At 30.8% G+C, this 23,538-nt stretch overlaps 1 protein-coding gene across 1 annotated transcript in view; it reads left to right on the forward strand.

The window, feature by feature from the left end:
• Nucleotides 1-23,538, forward strand: part of LOC143910802 (uncharacterized) — a 79,987-nt gene that overhangs the window by 51,339 nt on the left and 5,110 nt on the right. The window contains exon 4 of the mRNA XM_077429398.1: nt 610-670. Coding sequence (XP_077285524.1) covers nt 610-670 — 61 coding nt within the window. The remainder of the gene's footprint in view (nt 1-609; nt 671-23,538) is intronic.

Raw genomic sequence — 23,538 nt, forward strand, 5'->3', positions numbered from 1 at the left:
TACTATCTATTTTGAGTAGGTTCGAATATAATTTAAAAGGTCAAAGATGATATATTTCGTGATAGAAGCCAGACCCATTCCTTGTATCTTTTTCAATAAGTTCCTAATGGTTTCTACGGTTTTATGATGAAACTAAATAATTCGCTTTTGTCATATGACATACTAGTTTAGGTTATTATATTATACATATACATAATTAAAACAAAAATTAACTGTCACGTGAAGGGTTGTCGGTCAAATTGACATATATGTATGTACATATGTATGTATGTGAATGTGAGATACGCAATTTTAAATATGTATCCATAAATTTTGTATCTTTTGTTGGAATGTGTATTCATTAGCCACATATGTACATATATATTATCCTAAAAATTCCCAGGCAAATATTTATCTTTCAATTTGCAATATTAATCTGGCATACGGTATATTTTTATGAATAATTTAAACTTGGCGAATTTTCACATACAGTATTATATGTAATAGTTACGTACAATGTACTCGTTGTAAAAGATAAGTATGTACATAGTATGTATGATTTGAAAAGTCATTTCATGTCATTTTTGTCTATTTATATTTCTCAAATATTTTGTTTTTGTTTTGTTCCAGTGGAAACACTGCCGGCTAGCATATAGCTATGTTGTGAAGCGAACGCATGCAAATAATCCAGGTCAGTCTTTATTACATTTTGCTATTTCGATTTAAAACCGTAAGGTCACAAGTGCTTATAAATCAACCGGTTTCTGTCAGCCGCATAAGCGTATATTTTTTGCATTAATTATTTTATTTTTAAAAATTTTGATTTTAATTTTTCGCCTTAAGTAAATTTTATTTCATAATACAATCCTCACAAAACCGTACCCTTTCAATATCATTCAATGTACATATGTACATAAGTCTTACCATTGTTTACTCGGTAAAATCATAACAGAAATTTAATATGATTACATATAAAAATGTAAACATATAAAAATGTAAAAATGTAAAAATGTAAAAATGTAAAAATGTAAAAATGTTAAAATGTTAAATGTAAACATAATACATATAAACATGTAAAAATCATATATTAGATGGTTTTTAATCTCCTTGGTTTGATCGTATGATTGCTTCCAGTAATACAATATAGTTTGTTTACCAGGTCTTGGTATATGTATGTACATATGTAGTACATATGTAAATGTATTCACGAATCAAATTAATGCATACTCATCGTGTTAAACTTACCCCTGACCGTTGATTTTAACCTATGTCTGTAGGTGCTGTAGAATAAGGGGTTTTGCAAGATATGTAAATGTGCTCTGGTGTGTAACGACAAAATTATACACCCGATAATATACTAATATTCGATTTGGTCTGCGCTTTCTTTCCATCTAACATGTTTTTTGTTTATTTATTTGTTTAAATATTAGATAATGAAAGTAAATATTAAATCTTCTAAATTCTGCCTAGATATTTGGGATTACCACGGGATCATTTATTATGTATTTTATTTTATTGTTACAATCAATATACACTCGTCATTACAGATCGCTCCAATGCGACGGGTGTACGATAACGAAATACAGAATACATAAACAATCAGAAATCAGAAATACAATAATACATATACAATCAGAATATATAGCATATAACAATTAATTATATAACAATTAATCAGAAACAATAATCATAGAGAATAACAATAATCTTTTTTTTTTGTGTACAATTTTTATACATATAATAAATACGAAATTATAGAGATGTCTATAGAGATATCTATAGATTTCAGATTACTGTGCATAATTATTACAAATTATACAAATTATACCTGACAGATTTTTGTGACAACAGGAAAATGATTTAATACTAATTTTTCAGGAACCGTTTCAGCAATGATCAGATAAAATTGGCAAACTCTGATATAGAAACGATCGATTTGGAGTCACAAAATCCCCAAATCTAACCAGCAGTTTTATGATTCGAACCTTGGTTCTCAGTGGTGCTAATTATATACGCTGCCATTAAGCCAAACTGCTGGCTTAATGGTAACGTATGTATTAACATTTTTTTTATCGTTTAAAGAAAAATAGTTGTATGGCATCGCAAAATGAAAAATTGGTTACTCACGTTTGCCGCTTTTAATTATATCTGTATGCCAATATTTCATATATGTATATACTCAAAAAATAGTTTGTTAATATGTTTTTTGTATTCGAATTTTATCCCATTCGCAGCAGAGAATATTCACTATGTACTAGGTATATTTAGGACCTGTAATAATATAAATGTATGTATATAGGTATATAAAAATTCCGGAATTCACTTCGTCTTACGTAAAATTGTCTTACATTAAATAAATTCTAAGAATTGATATACCTTTGGTGACTACCTGACCATTGGTATATGTTTCTTTGCTAAACGTTTAATTCTTACAATTCCATTTTGTGGGACCAGAATATTATTATATTTCACGTAGACCTATTTTTCATATTAATCGGTTTCCACCGTTGTTTAGGTCAAATTTATGTAAATATAATTTACAAGCTCACTCCTATAACGCATGCACATATACATATGCATATGTCAATTTTATGTACGATCTAAGAAATTGCTGTACGTGAAATTAGATTTTGTGCATCGGATGCGCCCAACCAACAGCATCCACGGTTCAGATTAGCCGGTTGGCCAATGTGGCGGAAACTGAGAGGCTGTATTCACCACAGAGGCTGAGTGGGAGGGGAGGTAGAGGCGCCTGTAGGACTCCAGAGTCGAGGGGAGAACACGCCTTCGGCTTAACAACTATTTGATGGGTTATAAAACTGAAGTGTGGTCGTACGTCAGGGGGATTGGGGGAGGTGGTGGCGTTTCCCGACCGCAACAAATTATTTCAGCCAGTAGCGGTTTGCTGTGTGGTTATTTGTTTCGTTTTTATTATACCCCCCCCCCCCCATCCACATCTCTCTCCTCTCCGTCCGCTGCTTTTCCTCTGTGACGCAAGAATTGTGCGTGTATTTTCCTTTAGTATGGAAAACGCGTAGACTGAAGGATGCATATATTTTCATTAAGGTCGTAAATATGATTATTCTTTAAATTCGCCTCCGTTTCTCAATCGGTTTAACGTCACGTTTACGATCCGTGGAATCTTTTTTACGTACACGAAGTATTCCCTTCTATTTTTAGCAAAACGTCGTAAATTCAGTAAATTTATTTCATTTTTCGGTTTTTCAAACATTTAACACATCTAATATATAATTTCGAAAGAAACTTTTTATGTAAGTTATATTGTTGGGTGGGATTTGGTTGGGAACTTCGAAAACAAGTCAAAATTTCCATGACGAGATGGGAACGGTGGACGGGGGGCGCCGGGGTTGAAGGCGGGGGGGGGGAACATCGTAAACAAAACAGTGTCTGTGACGATTCGATATATATTTTTTTCGATTCAAATTAATTTAATAAAAAAACAAATGAATATTTACTGTTAGATTCGCCATATTTAAGCTGTTTATATTACGGGTCTACATCACGACATCGAAAGTTGAAAGATCGAAAAAACAAATATCGGAAAGCAAAGATCGAAAATCGAAAGATCTTATGTCGAAAGATCGAAAAGAATGTATGCATGGTAAACGGTACTATGTATATATAATATATATCAGTGGCACGCGGTGAAATTATCTCTCTTTTGAGAGAGTTTTACCGTACGCCACTGATATATATACTACATTTTCATATGTATTCATGGTAAACGAACATTTTTGATTTTTTGACTTTTCGATGTGGTGACGGTCACCGGTTAAAATCGTATATAAAAATTTAAATTTTTATATGTAAAATTTAAATTCAATAATAAATCCATCATTTCTTGAATAATTTCTATGAAAATTTTATGGTTCGAATTACATTTGAAAATCGTTTGCATCTTATTTTTTTTATTTTTTATTATATTAATTTTAAGTAACTTTGATTTTTCTTGATTTTGAATGCTTCACTCAATAAAATATGAATTATCGAATATTCAATTAGTACCACTTTGAAACTAGATAAACTATAAATAATCTAAATGAGTTTGGTAGGCATTAGTTTAAATGGCGTGTACGTTACGCGTGTAATCAAATAGATAATCGCCCAAGAATAAGTCATTAACGCGTGCTTCCCCTTGACACGGGTCAAAAACAAAAGGTATAGCATACCATACCATACCTATTATATTATATGTGTATTCCGTTGCAAATACAATATAATATTATTATATATTCACGAGAGAGCCGGAGAGAAAGGGTAGAAGATAGAGGACTCACTAACTGTGCTAATTTAATAATTTAATTAAACCTTAAACTTACGGACTCGAAAGCACAGAACGGCTATTTTAGACATTTTATCGCACACCGAAAGCTAGATAAAAGCTCATCCCTTTTTATTCATAAATACGACCCAACATTTCACGCAACTGAAAGTGATATGAATTTTAGTTTATAATAATTAAGTAAGTACTAGAAACATAATTTAATTAATTTTATTTGATCTTTATTTATTTAAGTAATTTCTTCTTAACTTAACAATTTTTTTGCCGATAATTTACATTTAATATTTTTAGAAGTCATTTACATGCATATACATACATATGTTATGTATGTAAATATGTAGATAATCTAAAATACTATACATTGTATACATATGTATGTGTAGGTACATATGTACATATATAGACGTGTAAAATATCGTAATGTGTAATTTCATTGTACATACATAGATCTTCGTATATCCTCAAATATCAACGCTAATGCGAGAACTTAATGTATAATTAATTCGAAACACGACACATTCGTGTTAATCTCGATTTCAAGCGTAACTATTTCAACATGTTTTGAAGTCTTGGATTTTTTCTTATGTACATAGTTTCACGTTTCCTTCTGAAGTAGACGAAATTTAATTTGGGGGCGATTTCTATGAATAAATTGGTTAGTTTTGTGGCCGTTAATGACAGCAAAAATAAGAAAGGTAATGAGATATGTACATAATTCACCAAATTTGGTGGTCCTAAATTTAAAAATAGGGCTATAAAATTCCGAAATTTAAATATATAAACATTCATTTACATACATATTTGTATATATAGGTACATAATATGTATGTATGTACATAGATAAACTTATTTATGTAAAACGCTACGGTCAGTTTCTTCAAAACATCATCATAGTCGTCTGGTAAGTGAGTTATTTGATCAGTGAGCTTCGCTATGGCTTTCGTGCGTTATAAAAATAATATTCTTACATATGTAGTTGTGTACCTGCATACATATGTATGTATACATACATATATTAAAAAATTATAATGTTTAAATATGGCCGATAAAAATAAGCGTTCAATTTTAGCAAAACAGTTACCTGAAGAATGGCTAAAAGTCAATATTGATTTGAGGGAAAAAATTCACATTTCGTTCTCTTTGAATGTAGAAGACGTTTAATGAAATTTCTCGTAATAAATGCGCTTGTTTTGCAGCCGAATAAGCTTTCAGCTCGAAACCAAAATCTTATTAGATTTTTGTCGACAAAACCGAATTTTTATTTAAAGCAAATAATACAGTGCTTTTGTGTTTATTGAATGAGCTTACTTTTACATTTTTATTTTCGTATAAAATATAAATCGCTTTGATTAAAAAGGGGAATATTTCATTTAAATGGAATTTATAATTATGAAAAATATTCTTGTTTCATTTTAAGAGTGTATTATTACTGAAGGCTACAGAAAATTCCATTAGCATATTTGAACTTTAACGCCAAGCGTAGAACTAAATTTGAAAAAAAAATGTAATTAAAAATGTTTATATAAAGTTTTATAAAAAAAATTAAACGCTCGTTTCGTTTATGGGAGTAAATTTGTAGTTTTCATTCTAGTCATTTTAATTTCAGTTCTTAATGAATAAATTCATATTCATTCTACGTATATGTACATATGTATGTGGTAATTGTAGTATTCTCTCGTGCTAGAGGTCACGAGTTCGCTTCCCACTGGAGTCTCGTTGCTGGCCAGACCTTGGTTTGTCGAGGTCGGTCGTTTCATATCAGAATTTGTAAATTTTTCTGATTTAAAACGATTCCTGTAAAATTGGCTTTCTTATCCAATTTTCTATTGCGAAAAACCTAGAGTTATTATTATTTCTTAGGTTTCGCCAGATTTTCTCCATATATGTCTCTATGGATGATTATTGAAATATAAATATTTCGTATTGCTATATAATAAATAATGTTATTATTCGTATTGTTTGCGATGTTTATATTAATGTCTGGCCATAGATGTCAGATGTTATTTCGATTTGTTTGTATGTTTAATTATGTATTTAATAATATATGTATTACATATATATATATATGATGTATCGATTTTTAATCTGTTTAGCACATTCGCCGCTTTGGAGCAATCTGTAAGGCGAATGTGCATGATTAATTGAAAAATGAAAAATATATACATATATATGTACATACATATGTACGTCCATGGAATGTGCCGGAACTGAAATGTTTGACGTGAAAATATTTTACTAATAATAATTTAATCATTTCTACCGAAAGCAATTACGATTGAAATGATGATAGACAAATGATGAATTCAATCAATTGTAAACTTCTCGTGCTAATTTTAATATCTTCAACTATCGAGAAATGTACATACCCTTTTTGAGATGCCAAACTTTAATTATTCTTGAATCTTGAAGACTTGACTACTACTTAATTTACATGTATGTAAACTCGCATGCCTGCATATATGTAGTTTTCGAATGAATCTTCATTACACATCAATTATCAAACTGCAAAGTATCTACACGAGTTCAACTGACTATATAAAACTGGTACGATAGATTTATGAGCTCAAAAAAAAGGTCAACTCTAGAGACGGTCCCTTTAATAGTAGTACATCTTGGGGATGGCAACTTAGAGTACCATGTGGTGAATAATGGTCATCCCGCGGGACCGCGTCAGGAGCCCCTAAATATGCCTCGGGATCCCCGAAGATTGATATAAATGCCGCAGATTAAAGGACCTTTTTTGGACCTACCCCAACGACGACGCTTTTGATAAATATCCCCTAAACTGTGTGTACGTCTGCGTATGGAGGACCGCTTTGAATCTACAATGTATTATTATTATGGGCACTTCCCACACACGGAAATCGACCGATGATTTATGGTTTCGAGATTCGAGAAAACCGTGTGGAAAACGAATCGAGTAATAATATATTCATATATGTATATAATGTAAATACATACATATGTATGTATATGATAGACGGGGCAAAAGGAAAATCAAATCGACTCTAATATAATAAAAAAGTTTATGAAATGATAAGATATTGATAATTGATTCAAATGATTTTATTTTAGTTTCACGTAATACAATATGTTATTTAAGTAATGTATATATCCGTACATACATACATACAGTAATACTTATGATATAATGCAAATGAGGCATTTAATAACGCTGCTATAGACCTGTCGAAAATATGAAATTTAATTTCGAAGCCAAATTAATTAAAAACGCATTATTAAATCAACGAGTCTCGATCTTCCTTATCTTGCCTTTTTCAATTCGTGAATCAATCTTGGTTAATTAAATTTAAACGAATTTAATTAAATTTCAGATTTAAATCCACATTTAGCACTTTTCTTTTGAAATTATAAACATAAATTTCTTCATGCATTATATACATAGTAGGCGGCAACAAATAAGATAAAGGTATAATACAACAACTGCTACCGGGCTACCAAAAGTTTGCAGTGCATCACAGATGCTTGTAGAAGGGCCCATGCCTCACTTTGAGGCCATTCTCAGAATGAGAGCAGCCTCCCTACATCGTCGTGTATTTTTACCGTCAAATTTTTTGCTTGTTGTCGCGTCTTCTTTTTTCTACTCATCTCTGTATGTTCGGTGGATGGAACTACCCCAAATAGACATTAAATTGATTTATTATTATTATAATTATTAGTATTATTATTATTGTAACTTTATGTCCGTTGAAATTTCAATGGGTGCTTTCAGATTGATATATGATTTCAAATTAAGTTATAATATGAATAATAATAATTAATCGGAATCGGAACTGAAACAGTAATTCTAAAAGTAAACTAAATAATTCATGTGTAAGGTCGAAGACAACTGTAAAGCCACTGTATTCCAATTTTTAATTTAATGCATATAAAAGTTTAGCTATCATAATAAGTTTACACAATGTAATACTTTCCGATTGTAAACAAACGGTCATTGACCTCGTATCTTGAACATTATTAATACACATAATATAGGTTGCAACTCAATAGCACATTACATATATTATTGTGTTCTTAACACCCTTCCGGGAGGAAGTGATAGAGCAGTTGGGAGCATAACGTGAAAGCACCAGAAGGTCCCGAGATCGACACCTCGCAGCGACTTCAAATTTCGCAATTTCAATTTATTTTTCGGATATCGTTAAAATATAATTAATTTTAATTTTAATTATTTTTAATTAAAATAGTATATATTTAATTGTTAAATATGAAAATGGTTCAAAACCTCGCTAAATAAAATTATTATAATTACGTATTTTTATATGGCGAGATTGAAAATTTTCAATTAATGTTTAAAAAAATTTGATTCGGTTGGTATAAAAGGATCTCTTCTAAATTGGCTTACATCCTACATTGGTAATAGGTCGCAAAAAGTAATGACCAACGGCTATAAATCACACACTTATATATATATATATATCGTGCTCCCATTCTATTCTTACTTTTTATCAATGATATCAGTTTGGTTATCAAACACTCCAAGTTTGCAATCTTTGCAGACGATCTAAAGCTATATATCACCGCTTCGACTACATCATGTAGACAATTGCAATCAGATCTCAATAGAGTCTGGTCGTGGTGCGAATCAAACAATATGAGTTTAAATATCACCAAATGTTATCATATAAAATTTACCCGTAAAAAGAAACCCTTACAATTTGAGTATTCAATTAATGGTACTCGAGACAAGCAAAAGGAAGATGAGTAGATGAAATTAGGAAAATGTGTGGATGAGAGTCGCGCAAAACTGAGACGAATGGTAGCGTGTTGGAGAGGCTTTCAAATCCAGTAGTGGATGGTGAATGACTGTAATATTTGTATTATTATATGTATACATATACGATCTTTCTATTTACATTTACTTTTATCTCGATGTTAGCGTTCGTATCTCTTGAAATACATTTTCCTAATTTTGTTTATACGCTTTTTTTGAAGAAGTAAATGTTAAAATTTGAATAAAATTTAAGGCCTCGCAACAAAATTAAAAACTGAAGAAAACAAATTTGTATATTTCTTTAAATTTTTATATGCATTCAAATACATGAGAATTTTTAAGGTGAGATCGTTTCAGTCTAATGCGAGTCGCATACGCTCAGTAATTAAAGCGGCGTTTACACGGTTCAATCGCGACCATTAGACTTAACGGTGACTCGTTAGCAACTCGATTCGATCGAGTCGACTCGTGTGAACGAACGAGCCTTAATAATATTCGAGTTTTAGCTCTGAAAATGCCGGCATGTAAAAACACCCCAGAAACAAAACTTTAATGAAAATTTTCAATTACAATATATTCAAGTGCAAAAGTATATTTTCAATTACAATATATTCAAGCGCAAAAGTATATTTTCTATTACAATACATTCGAGTGCAAAATATATATAGATATTTTTTAGCATAAAAAATCGACAACATACAAAAATCAAAAGGAAACAAACACTACATATGTATATATCTACACTAAACAAACATTACATATGTATATATCAGGGGCTTATAACTTTATTAAAGACATGATGAAATAAAGATATAGAGAGATGCAATAGAAAATTGAATAGAAAAATAAGTAAAATTATGTATATAAAAAAAAATATTATAAAAGAATGAAAAGAAAATAAAAATATACAAAAGTAATTTAAAATAGTAAAAACAACAATTTAATACCATATACATATGTATATCAAATATTGAAAGACAGTTCTTTAAGTATTTTGATTCTTACAATTTTATACACAGTGTTTAATCCGACTTTTCAAAACCACGATTCGGACAATTCTATAATATAGAATCACTTAGTTGACCCAATTGGCATTTGAACCGCGACCGAAAGATTTTCGCAAGTGTACACTCACTTTTGGAACAGTCGGTGCGTATCTTTAAATGACCGACGAAGTGTAAGTAAGTGACGGGAAGAGCGGGAGGGGTCGTGAAATTCACTCTCAAATTAAAATTGTTTGTTAAATATGCTCTTGATTCGGAGAGGACCGCCATTATTGTGATGATAACTCAAGTGGTCCGACCACCACCCTCCATAATTTCAAAAGGGGTGAGGAGGAGAAGGTCGACGGTGCAGACAGGAGCATATCCCGGGAGAGCGAAGAGAGCTAAATTTCAACCCCCTGCCTCCTCACACCCATTATAACCACCCAAAGGGTTGTCAAATAAATTCAACCACCCCAAACCCACCCCTCTCTTCAGCATTCGGTACCGCAAACAAACCGGCAATCACAGATAGCAGGAACAAAAGCGTTAGACACGATCCGCGTCGAATTTACAGAGTAGCGCGCGCGCAAACAACCCTTTCGATTATTTACTTCTCCATTTTCGACGAGTATGGCGGGAAAGGATGGGGCTGTAGAGGCGGGGACTATATATTCTGAAAAAAATTGTCAAGCTTTTAATATGTTAAATAAATAAGGGTAAAAGTTGTTGCTTTTTATGTAGGATTTGGGTGGGGGGGGGGGGGGGTGGCGCTATACCTTTTCTCTTTTGTTTTGTTTGCTTTGGGTTTTTTTTTTGTTGGGTCGTTTCATTGATGTGCTTCATTTGCGTTATTCATACGCGTCTGTTCCGTTCGTATTATTGCGTATGTAACGCTACGGCGCGACCCGTGTAATGACGTGTTCCATTGACAGCTATCTTCTATCACTGTCGGGTTGAGATTGTGTATTTTATCCTCTTTTTTATTGCAATGTCTTTTTTATTGCAAGTGTTTTATCGCAATGTCTTCTATGGATTTTAATATATTGACTATAGTCCTAACGATATTGAGTTATGTTCGCTCTACCAACTATGTGATTCGATTACCGTAAATCAAATTACGTACGCTTATATTTTGATGTGCCAAGTTAAATTGGTCCATATCTATGGACTTAAAATTCATATTAATAACCTATTCAATTCTGAAGAAAAAGGTGTTAGAGTTTTGATTTGTTACATGAGATTTTTATGTGATGTCATCCGTCAGAAGCTATACAAAAACTTCATCAATTGTGTCTCCGTGCTTGTCTCGTTCGCCATATTCGCTTTGTATGTATGTATTTGTACCAGGGCTGTGGAGCCGGAGTCCGAGTCATAGAAAATCAACCAACTTCGACTCCTTCTTTTACTATTTTTATTTTATTTATTACGGTGTGCGTCGACAAGAGTGTCCAATTTTATTGAACTAAATCCACTAAAAAACACGAATTTAAATTACATTATAAAAAAAATCGTTGAATTTTTTAGGTAGCCAGACCGTTGCGGGCTTATAAAAATGGATGTTCGGTGAATCACAACTACAAAGATCACGCAAACAACAACACAGCAAATAAATTATAAATTAATAATTACATATGTATATATGTATATGTATATACATGTTTTTGGTTTGTTTGATGTTTGTAATTTTGCATCGCCGAGCCCCCAACGATCGAGCGCGATACAATGCAAGTGCGCAACAATCATATAACCCATATTTTGATGTGTTCTGTTTAAAACCGATTTTTCCTCCGTCAAATACATATTATTACTAAATTGACTTTTTTTTTATGAATTCATGCATATTATACGATTTCATTAACAATAATTCAATAAATTGGGTTACACTTCAATTTTTAGTGATTTTTTTAATTCCTTTAATTTTTCTTTTATATTTTGAAAATCGTTATTGTTTTTACCGCTAATAATATTATCCGTAGGCAAGAAAAGTCAATCTTACTGAAATCGTTCAAGTTGGAGTCGGAGTCGGAGTCGAACCAAAAAAAAAAGTCAGAGTCGATAAATTTTGAACCGACTCCACAGCCCTGGTTTGTTCTTCAGACTAGACGAACAGAGTGGGTGAGGGCTGGTGTGGTGTTTTTTGATTATCATTTTGCCTAGTGTTCGTTTCCGCGCTCGCCTTGTTCGTCGTGGTCGCCATGTTCGTCATGCATGTTTCCTAATTTAGATTTCAAGAGAGAGGTTCTTATAAATAAAAAAAAATAACAGCCAAAATATTATCTTCGATTAATTTCATTTTCTAAAATGCCTACACTTTCAGTTTACCTAACGGTGAACGTATTATTTTAGACAGAATTTTCTTTTGTTTATACTGAAAAACATTTTCATGTTCGGTTTTACCAAATTTCAACTACATATGTATGTACTATCGCCCGTTCGAGTCGAACGACGCTGTGCGAGCGACCCTTTATCGATGGTACAGAATTAATAAAATTACCCGTCTGAAATGTATATTACCATCGTGAACATTGTAATATTGTATTATATTACTGTTGATTGCCGTTCACTTGAATGCCCGTAACGATCCATCAAAAACTCCGAATATAAATCTCTCTCGGGCTCTCGTTGTTCAGCTGTAAATATTTATTAACAGTAAAAGTTTCAAGTTTAAATGTAACAACTTGAACCATTATTCAACGATCATTGTGCTCCATAATGATTTTCGTCGAACGTAATAGCTTCATTTATGGTATCTCTACTTCCAGTGCTAGTATTTAGTAGTGGAAAGTATCGTTATTTTTTACTATATGGTCGTCTGGAATGTAAAAGATAATTTTGGAACTTTTCTAATTACAATTCAATGGATTTAATGACACTCGCTGAAACTCTGTCTCTCTCTCTCTCTCTCCCGGTTCTATTATCTCTCTATACGTCTACACTTTCTGCATAGAAAGTTTTCGGTGAAATCCGTCGGCATAGCGAAAGGAGGAGTAGATAAGGGAATTAACAGTTCTTAGCTAAACGATTCAATTTAGGAAATGTCGATTTATTTTTGGAACAACCCTCTTCTTATGTACAGGTTGTTCCTGCTAGTGTAGCTAATTTTAAGGGCCGATAAAGTAGGTCATTCGTATATTAAAGTTTCAGCGCATGGATTTTCTTGTTAATTGTTTGACTTATATTTATTGTGCTATACAGTTTTTTTCCGGGTTCCAATATTTATTTAATGCATAGGTATATTTATTTACTTGTTTTTTTTTTATTGTATTTGAAAGCGTATAGTGGGTGACCCAGCGATTCAGAGATAGTTGTGAAAGTCGTAATACATTTTATAGCTAGAGCAGCGACGTCCTTTTGTAGTCTCGGTTGTTATTGTTGGTTAAGGGATGGGGATGGTTTGTGGTATATGGTGGGGTTGAGAGTGGAGGTCGGGAGATATGAACTTTTCTATAGGGAAGTTGACCGCTTCCTGAGCTCGTTCACCGTTCGGAACCGTTTCTCTCTAGATTTTCAATAGGTCATGGTACTTGCTCGAGGTTCATTTACTTCATTTCGTTGAAGTCGTGCACTAGAGCTTTTTCGGTCGTTATGATTGCGACTGAAATGTGGAAAGACTCGACTTTTCCATTGTGGACGATAAAACTGCGGTCGCAAATATTATACTTAGCTACGGCAAAGAAATTTTGCTCTGTTTGCGCTTTTAATTTTCAGTTATACAAATTTTGCCATCACTTCGGTCCAGTGCTTTCAGGATTATTGATTATTTTTTCTTTCAAAAAATAAAGTAACCAATATCAAAAACAATTCAACTGTGGAATTTTGGATATCTAATATTTGAATTTTGTTATACATATATATGTACATACATACATATAGTTTATAAAATAACCAATTCGTTTCATCTTCTATTGGTGAATATTTTTACGGAAAAACACGTTCCACTGAATTCCTTCCGTTTACCAAAAGGTGATAAAAATAGTGATTAATTTCACATAATTTTTAGGTATGCTATTATTAAACAATATCAACAAATAATGTATATATGAGTCGTCTAGTTCCAAAACCAGGTATCTGCATATTTGGTCAAAACGGAGATAAAAATGTATTCCGATTCTAGGAATATTTTCACACAATACTGTATACTTGAATTCTTTCTAAAACCAAGTTAAATGACTACAAAAAAATATTTAAAATCTTGTTTTGTTCCAAAGAACGGCAAAAATTCTCTGTTTATTCGAATTAACGGCAAAACTGCCGACAGCCAATCAGAACACTGCATATGGCAAGATGGCGGCCATTTCGGCCGGTTACCTGAGGTGCAACTGTCATTCCGCATTTCCTTCGTAATTGCTGTTATCATGTACGATCTGTCTCAAAGTATTGAAAAAAGATGGAGATACAAGAAAGAAAACAATCCGAAAGAAATCGAGAGCAAAGGAACGGAATCGCCGTGAAAGGACAACTCGGGAACAAACACCGGCAAAATCGTTTTCAAGTCTTAATATTTCATTTAATCTCAAAAATTTTCCAAAAAACTGAATTTTTAAATAACTTAAAATCGTATATCTTCCATTAAAATAAACCTTTGTAAATGAAATCCACTAAATTTTAAGTTGTGGCAGAAAAACTGCGTTTACCAACAAATGAGTGAAATGCTTTTACCGGGTTTTGGAACTAGACGACTCATATGTGTGTCCATACATATGTACATATGTATGTATATACCTATGGTATATGAAATCGTCAATTTTTCAATTTTTTTAATCAAATATACGAAAATAATCTTTAGCGAAAATAGATTTTATATTAAAACAGATACAAAATATTAGCTATAAGCTATGAATCCATGTTTTCATCTTCAGCGTTCGCTTTCAATTTTCATTTCAACATTCAACATGATGCATGCCTATGCATCATGTTGAATGTTGAATGTTGGCATATGCATAGTGTATGCAATCAACCATCTACACTTGTTCAATATCGTTGACTGAAAATTAACAGTTTCGTCAGCACCAGCGCCACTCTTTTGTTTTCTCTTTACAATAATCTGATCGAAGACACTTTTTTCTTCATTTTATCAGGAACCATATTTTTTATTATTTATTTATTTATTTTTTAATAGTTTTGGACCATTGTGGCATTACAGGAAGAACTTAATGCGCCACAATGGCCTACATTTGATAAAGATAAAACAAGTAAAATATAAAATAAAAAGAAAAAAGCAAAAGCATAAAAACTTGATAAAATAAAATTAAAAAAAAAAGAAACAAAAGAAAAATAATATAATACATCAAAAAAAAATGAACAAAAGTGTAAAAATCAAAAATAAAATCCATAAATCCCATTCTTAGTTTCACATTGAACAAAATTAAATGGTACATAAAAATGTACATAAGGAGAAAGAAAAAGAAAAAGTAAAATAAAAGAAAACAAAATATAAATAAAAAAATAATAAAATAATTTTGTTCTTGAAGCGTTACTTCCTCCGATTTAAATTTGTGACGCGACATGACGCTCGAAAAGTTGCGTGAAAAAATGCATGCGCTTCCCGTGCAATCTTTCAACTCCTTTCAACTCTTAAGCGCATGCATGCCTTGCGCATACACTACGTCCGACAAGCCCAATGGATCTCAAGTTGAACGAAAAATGAACAAGTGGAGACATAGCTATAGATATACGTTACTATTAAATGTATATGTCATAATACAACAATACGCTTTAGTATTCATTTTTTAAATTTTCATAAAATGGATTGTACTATATTTTTCTACAAGTTGCTATATGGAATGACCTACTTTCAAAGGAACAAAAAATTATATGATAAAGTTTTCGCCTGAATAGCGCACTATTAAAATTTATACATACCTTTAGTCCGAAAGTTTCGGGCAGCGAAGCGAAACAACTGCGAAAAAGGGCTTCATTTTTTTTTATTCCAAGCAAAAATTTTCAAGTGAAATTAATATGAAATAACGTTCATGATGCTTCTATACAATATTAAAAATATCCTTAAAGGAAAACTGCAGAACGTGAATGTGCAGCAACTTATTTACATTTAATGTTAGTATACATAATATGTAACAGTGAGACACATTAAGATGGAAGCGCGTGAAACAAATTTAAACGTCTTCCTTATTCTATACATATGTACATACATACACACGTTTATTATATAAGTATATATATATATATATATATATATATATATATATATATATATATATATATATATATATATATATATATATATATATATATATATATATATTTTATACTTACTTTCTTGGGGGAAAACTATATAAGGAGCAGGCGTAATAAATCGTGAGAGACGGACACCGTAAAGAAGAGGAAATTCCATCTGCTTCGTCTTCTTCGAAACCCACAAACCGCGTATGTTGGAAAATTACTTCCCAAACCCCTTCAGCATTATTACCATTTCCATCTGACGAGATTTAGCTATTCCTCACGATTAAAGGGAACAATTACATTACGTATTTTTTTGTTGTTTTATTATTTAATATGTATAATATAATAAATATGTACATATGTATGTACCGCTACTTTTACGATCCAGAAACTACCAGGTGTAAAAAGAAGAAGGCGTTAAATTGTTGACACTTTGTTTATTTGGTCGTTATTTCCCGTTTTACAAAGTAGCAAATTAACTCTTTACTTCGTATTTTCTCTTCTTAAATGATAAAGAGTCCGCTTTGCGTATTATAAAATTAATAATGAAAAAATGTTATCCGATGTCGTAAAAGAACCCGTGAATAACTAGCACTGTCTTTTAATATACATATATGTAATATACGTACGTACAAATGAGTGCATATGTATGTATGTAAGTAGCTTTGCATGTATCGGATTTATCTAAACTTATAGTGAAATAATTACAATATTGAAATTATAAAATAATGAAATGATTGTCATATTTGCTGAATTTAAATTATGAATCATATTATTATACAAACGAGGCATTTTGAAAAGTGCTTAATCTCTGAAATTCTTATCATAAACAATTTTGCGTCATATTTTGAAACACGTTTTTAAATATGAAATAATAATATAATTTACTCGCATATAATGGGAGGAGGATATAACAGTACATAGATATGCACATATGTACCCGTTTTACGTACATGCATACGAGCATACTGTCTGTATATGTATATTATCTATTTATTTTATAACAAAATTTATTCCTAGATATAATTTGGTTTCTTATAATTTTTTAAATGATATGTTAATAATGAATAAAAAATATAGATTTGATAGAAAATAATTAACAAGTTAATTTTCTGTCGTACGGTAGTTCTTTCTATAATCCTTTGGCGTAATTCTACATACGTACATATGCATATATGTATATGTATATTATCTCAAATAGTATTTTATTTTATTTTATTAATTAAAAAATCAACAGACAGGATGTACAGAGATAGGTATAAAAAAAACAAAAAGTAAATAAATAATATATGTAACATGCGAGTCCAATAATAGATTTTTACAAAAATGAAAAAGATAAATATAAATATAGTATCTATGTAGTACGTATACATGTACGAATGTTCTATCGGGTGATTTAAAATTCCAAGAACTTTTATCGATTGCAACAGTTGTAACACTAATTTCGTGGGAAAATCCTTCGATGGAAATCGAGTACGGCAATATCCTTTCTAAATCCCTTTTTGCATTCCAATTCGACATCTTCGCTAACTCGGCATGGAAAAAAATAATAAAAAAATGGCGTGTACGTCTTTTTGCGGAGACAAAATCTGACGAGCAAAACTCGCCTCGTAATCCGAACAAAGGGCCTCCGCGTAAAGGCCCCAATTTTCGAGGGCTGCGATCGCGTCTGAAAAGCCCCCTGACTGGCCCCAGAGCCCCTCTTTATAAAGTCGCTAAAGCGTCTCGATTATCCTCTACATCCTCCTCCTCACCACCCCCCACGTCATCCCTTTGATAGATGGTCTCTTTGCCACCTAACCTCCTCCTATCCTTCTCTTTGTATACACCCACGCTACGGAGCGATATCTTTCTTTTATTTTTTTCTCCGTTTTTTTCAGTGTAAACATAAACAGTGGCGCGTAAAAAGCCCCCGCTCAAAGTGGGATCAGACCCGTCCGAGTGGACCCCGATTTGTATGACGGGACCCAGAAAGCTCAACTTTGAGCCGTGGGGGGTCCCCAGCACTTGCTTGCCATTATTAGGTTGTTTCGACAACGATTTTTGTTTATTCGCGAGTTTACTATATTGCATGGACTCTCAAAGAATGGCCGAAGATATTTTTTTATAAAAATATTAAAAATTTAATATTAAGATTATCAAAATAGTTTTTAAATACCCTATATTTTACATTGTATTAGCATAAACTATAATATAAAAAATGACAGAATTTTGACTGTGCAAATATATAATTCAATAAGTACCTACAATTAAGTTGCTCCATCTTATTACACATATAATCAAATAATTCAAAATAAAATTTGAGAAAAATTATAAAGTTTTAGCGCCGTTGAAGAAATTATACAGTAAAATGTGAAAGTTCAAGCATTTTTCTGAGGTATTTTATGCGCAAGCATCAAAATTACGTACGTTAATTGTATTTTTTGTTCTTCGAGAATTTAATTAATTAAAACTTGAACTTTCCAAGACTTTATACATATATAATCCTGATTTTATAGGAGAAGAAAAAAAAACATAAAACGTAATGCATTGATTTATTTTCCTGTAAAAAATCTACTTATGTATTTACATGTGAAAACGAATTCAACTACATATGTTATTAAGTACATATGTACATACATACCTATTATATTTGAAAAAATAAACATAAAATTAAATACAAAATCAGATAACTATAATATTAGTTTAAAATTGCATTAATTTAACTGAATTTGAATTGCCGAAATAATAAACCTTCAATTTATAGGTGGTTTTTCTGAAAATTCTTTTCAATCCGGACTTTGAAGTATGTACATACTCATTAATTTTCAGTCTACTTCCTCGGTTAGTTATTAGTGTTGTGGAATAAATCTCGTTTAATGTACTTTCCGCCGCTTTTGACATGCAAATGCGACTCGGGCAGTTTAAATATGCGCTAATGTTAATATTTTTGACTAATTTGAAAGACTAATTTTTATGTCGCCATCAGCTTCCGGCTTCGGCTAATGGCTTCGCTTTTCGGAGACCAACGTAGTCTTCGACGCGTGTATAATTTGAATAAATTTACTGGAAAAGGTGATTTTTGTAAACGCCAGTCTCGGGTGTGTCGAGTCATTAGAATGGAAAAATAAAAATAAGGAAATTTTTTCAAGAATACGTCAATTTGCTATATTTATTTATTTATTTTATTATTATAATTAATACACAAAAAATGAATAAAGAATAACAATAACAAATTATTAAAGACCAATGTCACCTGACAGGTTGCCCCAATGCGTCACACCAGTCTTACAATAAAACAAGGACAGTTAGAAATTAGCAATCATTCATCTAATTCAAATAGACTCATGTTGAATCTCATGAATATTTTATTTTGTTTTCTATTTTATTACTATAAAAAATACATAAAAATGAATAAATAATAATAATAATAATAACAAATTAATTACCAATGTGACCTAAAAAGTTGCCTCAATGCGTCACACCAGTCTAACAAAAAAAAACAACAAAAACAAAGAATACATATATGTACATATGTATGTATATACATATAATGCATACGTATAATAAATTTACATCCATATTTACACTGGCTTAATTTTTTGTTAGCCCTAAAAACACGTGATTTATTTTACTTCACAAAAGAAAATTGTACTTGAATATCAACAAAAAGAAAACAGAAATAAATAAATTCTCTTATACATATACATATATGTATGTAGGTACATACATACATATATTCAATGTGTTATATATGTATTTATATATATAAACTATTCACTGTATCTAATTAAGAATGTATGCTTTATTAATAATGGTATAAATTAATTAATAATTTGACAGATTACTATGTTTTGGTTTCCATCGAAATTTGTGTTTACTTCGCTAATAACATCATTAATTTGAAACCGCCGCAATTTATGCGTAGTAATTATTAGGAATCTAAATTGAATATGTAATAATAATCAAAGTAGCATTAGCAATTCATTACGTAAATGATAATTATAAATTATTAGGATGTATCGAATATACTACATACATAAGGGCTTTCGACGTGACGCGTACATGCGTAGGTACGCGTGACGCGTACATGTATGTACATATGTATTGTATTACATAAAATATAAACTTTTATATACATATATGTATATACATATGTACATATGTACTTCAGAATTGAATTCAGAAAATCTCGAGACGAGGCAACGAGAAGAAAAAGTCGCTCATTTCTGTCGCACGCATACAAACATCTACTATCTTCAAGTGAAGTTATTTCTTAGAAATATATGCGGAGCTCGTACTTCCAAAGAGCCTAGTGAGATTTATGGGAGACGAAGATATCTTCGCGAATATTTTTTTTGTTGTCTTTTTAAGCTAAATTCTAAAATATAATATTATTTATTATTCATATTTTTATATATATATATATATATATATATATATATATATATATATATATATATATATATATATATATATATATATATATATATATATATATATATATATATATATATTTATATATATATATATATATATATATATATATATATATATATATATATATATATATATATATATATATACATACATACATATGTATGTATATTTATGTTTTTATAATTTATTAATAAAAATTATATCACAATAGCATTTCAAAATGATGCAATGCAATATTTTGAATGGAATTCTTTAAAATTGAGAGAATGTTATAATCCAGTAAAGAGTACGCAAATCAAGTTCATTTATGATGGTGCAAAAAAAGATCCCACAAAAATGTGGCGAATAATTAAAACTTTGATTTCCGGGGGAAAAAATATTTCTTTAAATGAATTAGAAGTCGAGGGGGTAGTATATAGTGATAAAGAGGATATGGTTGAAAGATTGAATGAGTTTTACATCAATAGCGCGAATGATATAGTTAATTCAATACAAACGAGGCATAATAGTGTGAATGCTGATATTAGTATAGGTTTAAATAAGTTTGAAAGGTTTAAATTAGTGGAAATGGGGGGATTAAATGGTGTATTGAAGGGCATGAAATCAGTTTCTAGTATGGATGGATTGACTCTAGATATTTTAATCAACACTTGGGACATTGTTGGACCTCAGTTACTGAAATTAATAAATAAATCGTTAGAAGTGGGATCCGTACCGGATGTATGGAAGGTGTCCACTATTGTATTTGGTACCGGTACCAAAGGTTACTGGTACACATAAAGCCAGTGAAATGAGGCCCATCAATATGTTACCGATTGTTGAGAAGATGCTGGAGGAAATCGTGATGATTCAGTTGAAAGAGTTCATTAGTATAAATGATTGTTTAGTTGTGGAACAGTCTGGATTTAGAGTGAAAAATTCAACAGAAACCGCTATCCAGTTGGTGGTTTCTGATTGGATGGAGGCGATGGATGAATCTAGCATGGTTGTTGGAGCAGTTTTTCTAGATTTTAAACGAGCGTTTGAGACAGTAGATAGGAATGTTTTATTACAAAAATTATACAAGTTAGGAATAAGTGCTAAAGTTTTAAAGTGGTTTCAATCATACTTAAATAATAGACGGCAAATAGTAAAAATAGATAAGGTGTTATCCTCTGAATTTGTAACACCTCATGGAATGCCTCAAGGGTCCAAATTGGGACCCTTATTATTTATTTTATATATAAACGATATTGTTAAGGTAATTAAGAATTGTAAAATACATCTGTTTGCAGATGATACATTGATATATATATATATATATATATATATATATATATATATATATATATATATATATATATATATATATATATATATATATATATATATATATATATATATATAATTGGAAAGAATGTTGATGTAATGTCTGAGATTTTAAATATAGAATTAAATTATGTGAATGACTGGTTGTGTGAAAATAAATTAAAGCTGAATGTGAATAAAACAAAAATGATGTGTTGAATGGCAAAAATAAAAATATATTGAATGAAATTAGAATCGATGATAAATTAATTGAAAAAGTTGAAAATATAAAATACTTAGGAGTATACATAGACTCAGGACTAAATTTTAAAATGCACGCTGACTATATAATAAAAAAAATGGCTAGAAAAGTTGGTATATTATGTAGATTACGACATATTTTAAGTAAAAAAAGTAAAATTTTAGTGTTTAATTCAATTGTCTTGCCACATGTGGTTTATTATGCCACTGTGCTTAATTTGTTTAGTGACCAAGATTTAGAAAAAATGCAAAAAATACAGAATATAGCTGTGAGAGGTATTTTGAATGTGAGTAGATTTAAGAGTATTGGAAGTATGTTAGATGAATTAGGATGGATGAGTATTAGAATTAGTATAAATATTGGTACATTGTCTTTTGTTTATAAGTTAGATCATAAGTTATTGCCTAAGTATTTTGATGATTATATAATAAGGAATAGAGATAAACTTAGTTTTTATACTAGAAATAAGGACAAACTAGTTATTTTTTCTTACAAGTAGAGTAAGAAAAAATAAGGCAGCTGGGGGTGTTTTTCACAGGGGTGTGCTCATGTATAATGCCCTCCCTGAGTGCATCAGGTCTGCTAAGAACATGGATGCATTCTTGCGAGGTGCGAAGAGACACCTCTGTGAGGGACAGAACATATAAGTTAATTATACATTTTAGAGTTAAGTATAATAATTAAGATGTATTTTTAAATTAGCTTGATAGCTAAAATATATATAAATAAATAAATAGAAAAATACAGTGCATATATAGAGATAATATTAGTATATATTAGTGCTTCCAATCCCGGAAGGTTTCGTCAGCACCGGGATTGCGGTGCTGGGAAATTTCGATCCCGGGATCCCGGTGCTAGCATCGGGATTCCGGTGTATAAGGAAAAAAAAGTTCAATTACACATACATTTAAAATCTTATTAAAATATAAATAATATAGAATACTGTGCACTATATGAAAAAAATATATAATACACAGTATTCGTTTATTTATTTTTACTATACAGATCTGAATTTAATTTTTATTTTTTATTTTAAATTAAGTTCGAAGTTAGCTAAAACGAAACAATCCATCTAATATAAAACTTATTAAAAAAAATATATCACACCAATGAATTTTATTCAATAATTAATTTTAATATACATAGTTTATAGTAATATGTATATATCGAAGAACTGGACATATAGATATTATAATAAAATGTACTTACATCAAAATAGATAATCTTCGTACGATTAACAGAAACAACAGCGTCTTAGCACAACACACACACCGCGTAACGAGATCTAAACACTTGAAAATCCCCTGTACGACTGAGAAAATCATATTTGATCCTAATTAACACAGGTCTCATAAAAAAAATGTCAATATGCTTCGAATATCATTGC

This window comes from Arctopsyche grandis, chromosome 4, assembly GCF_051622035.1.
Source record: "Arctopsyche grandis isolate Sample6627 chromosome 4, ASM5162203v2, whole genome shotgun sequence".
NCBI classification, from domain to species: Eukaryota; Metazoa; Arthropoda; class Insecta; order Trichoptera; family Hydropsychidae; genus Arctopsyche; species Arctopsyche grandis.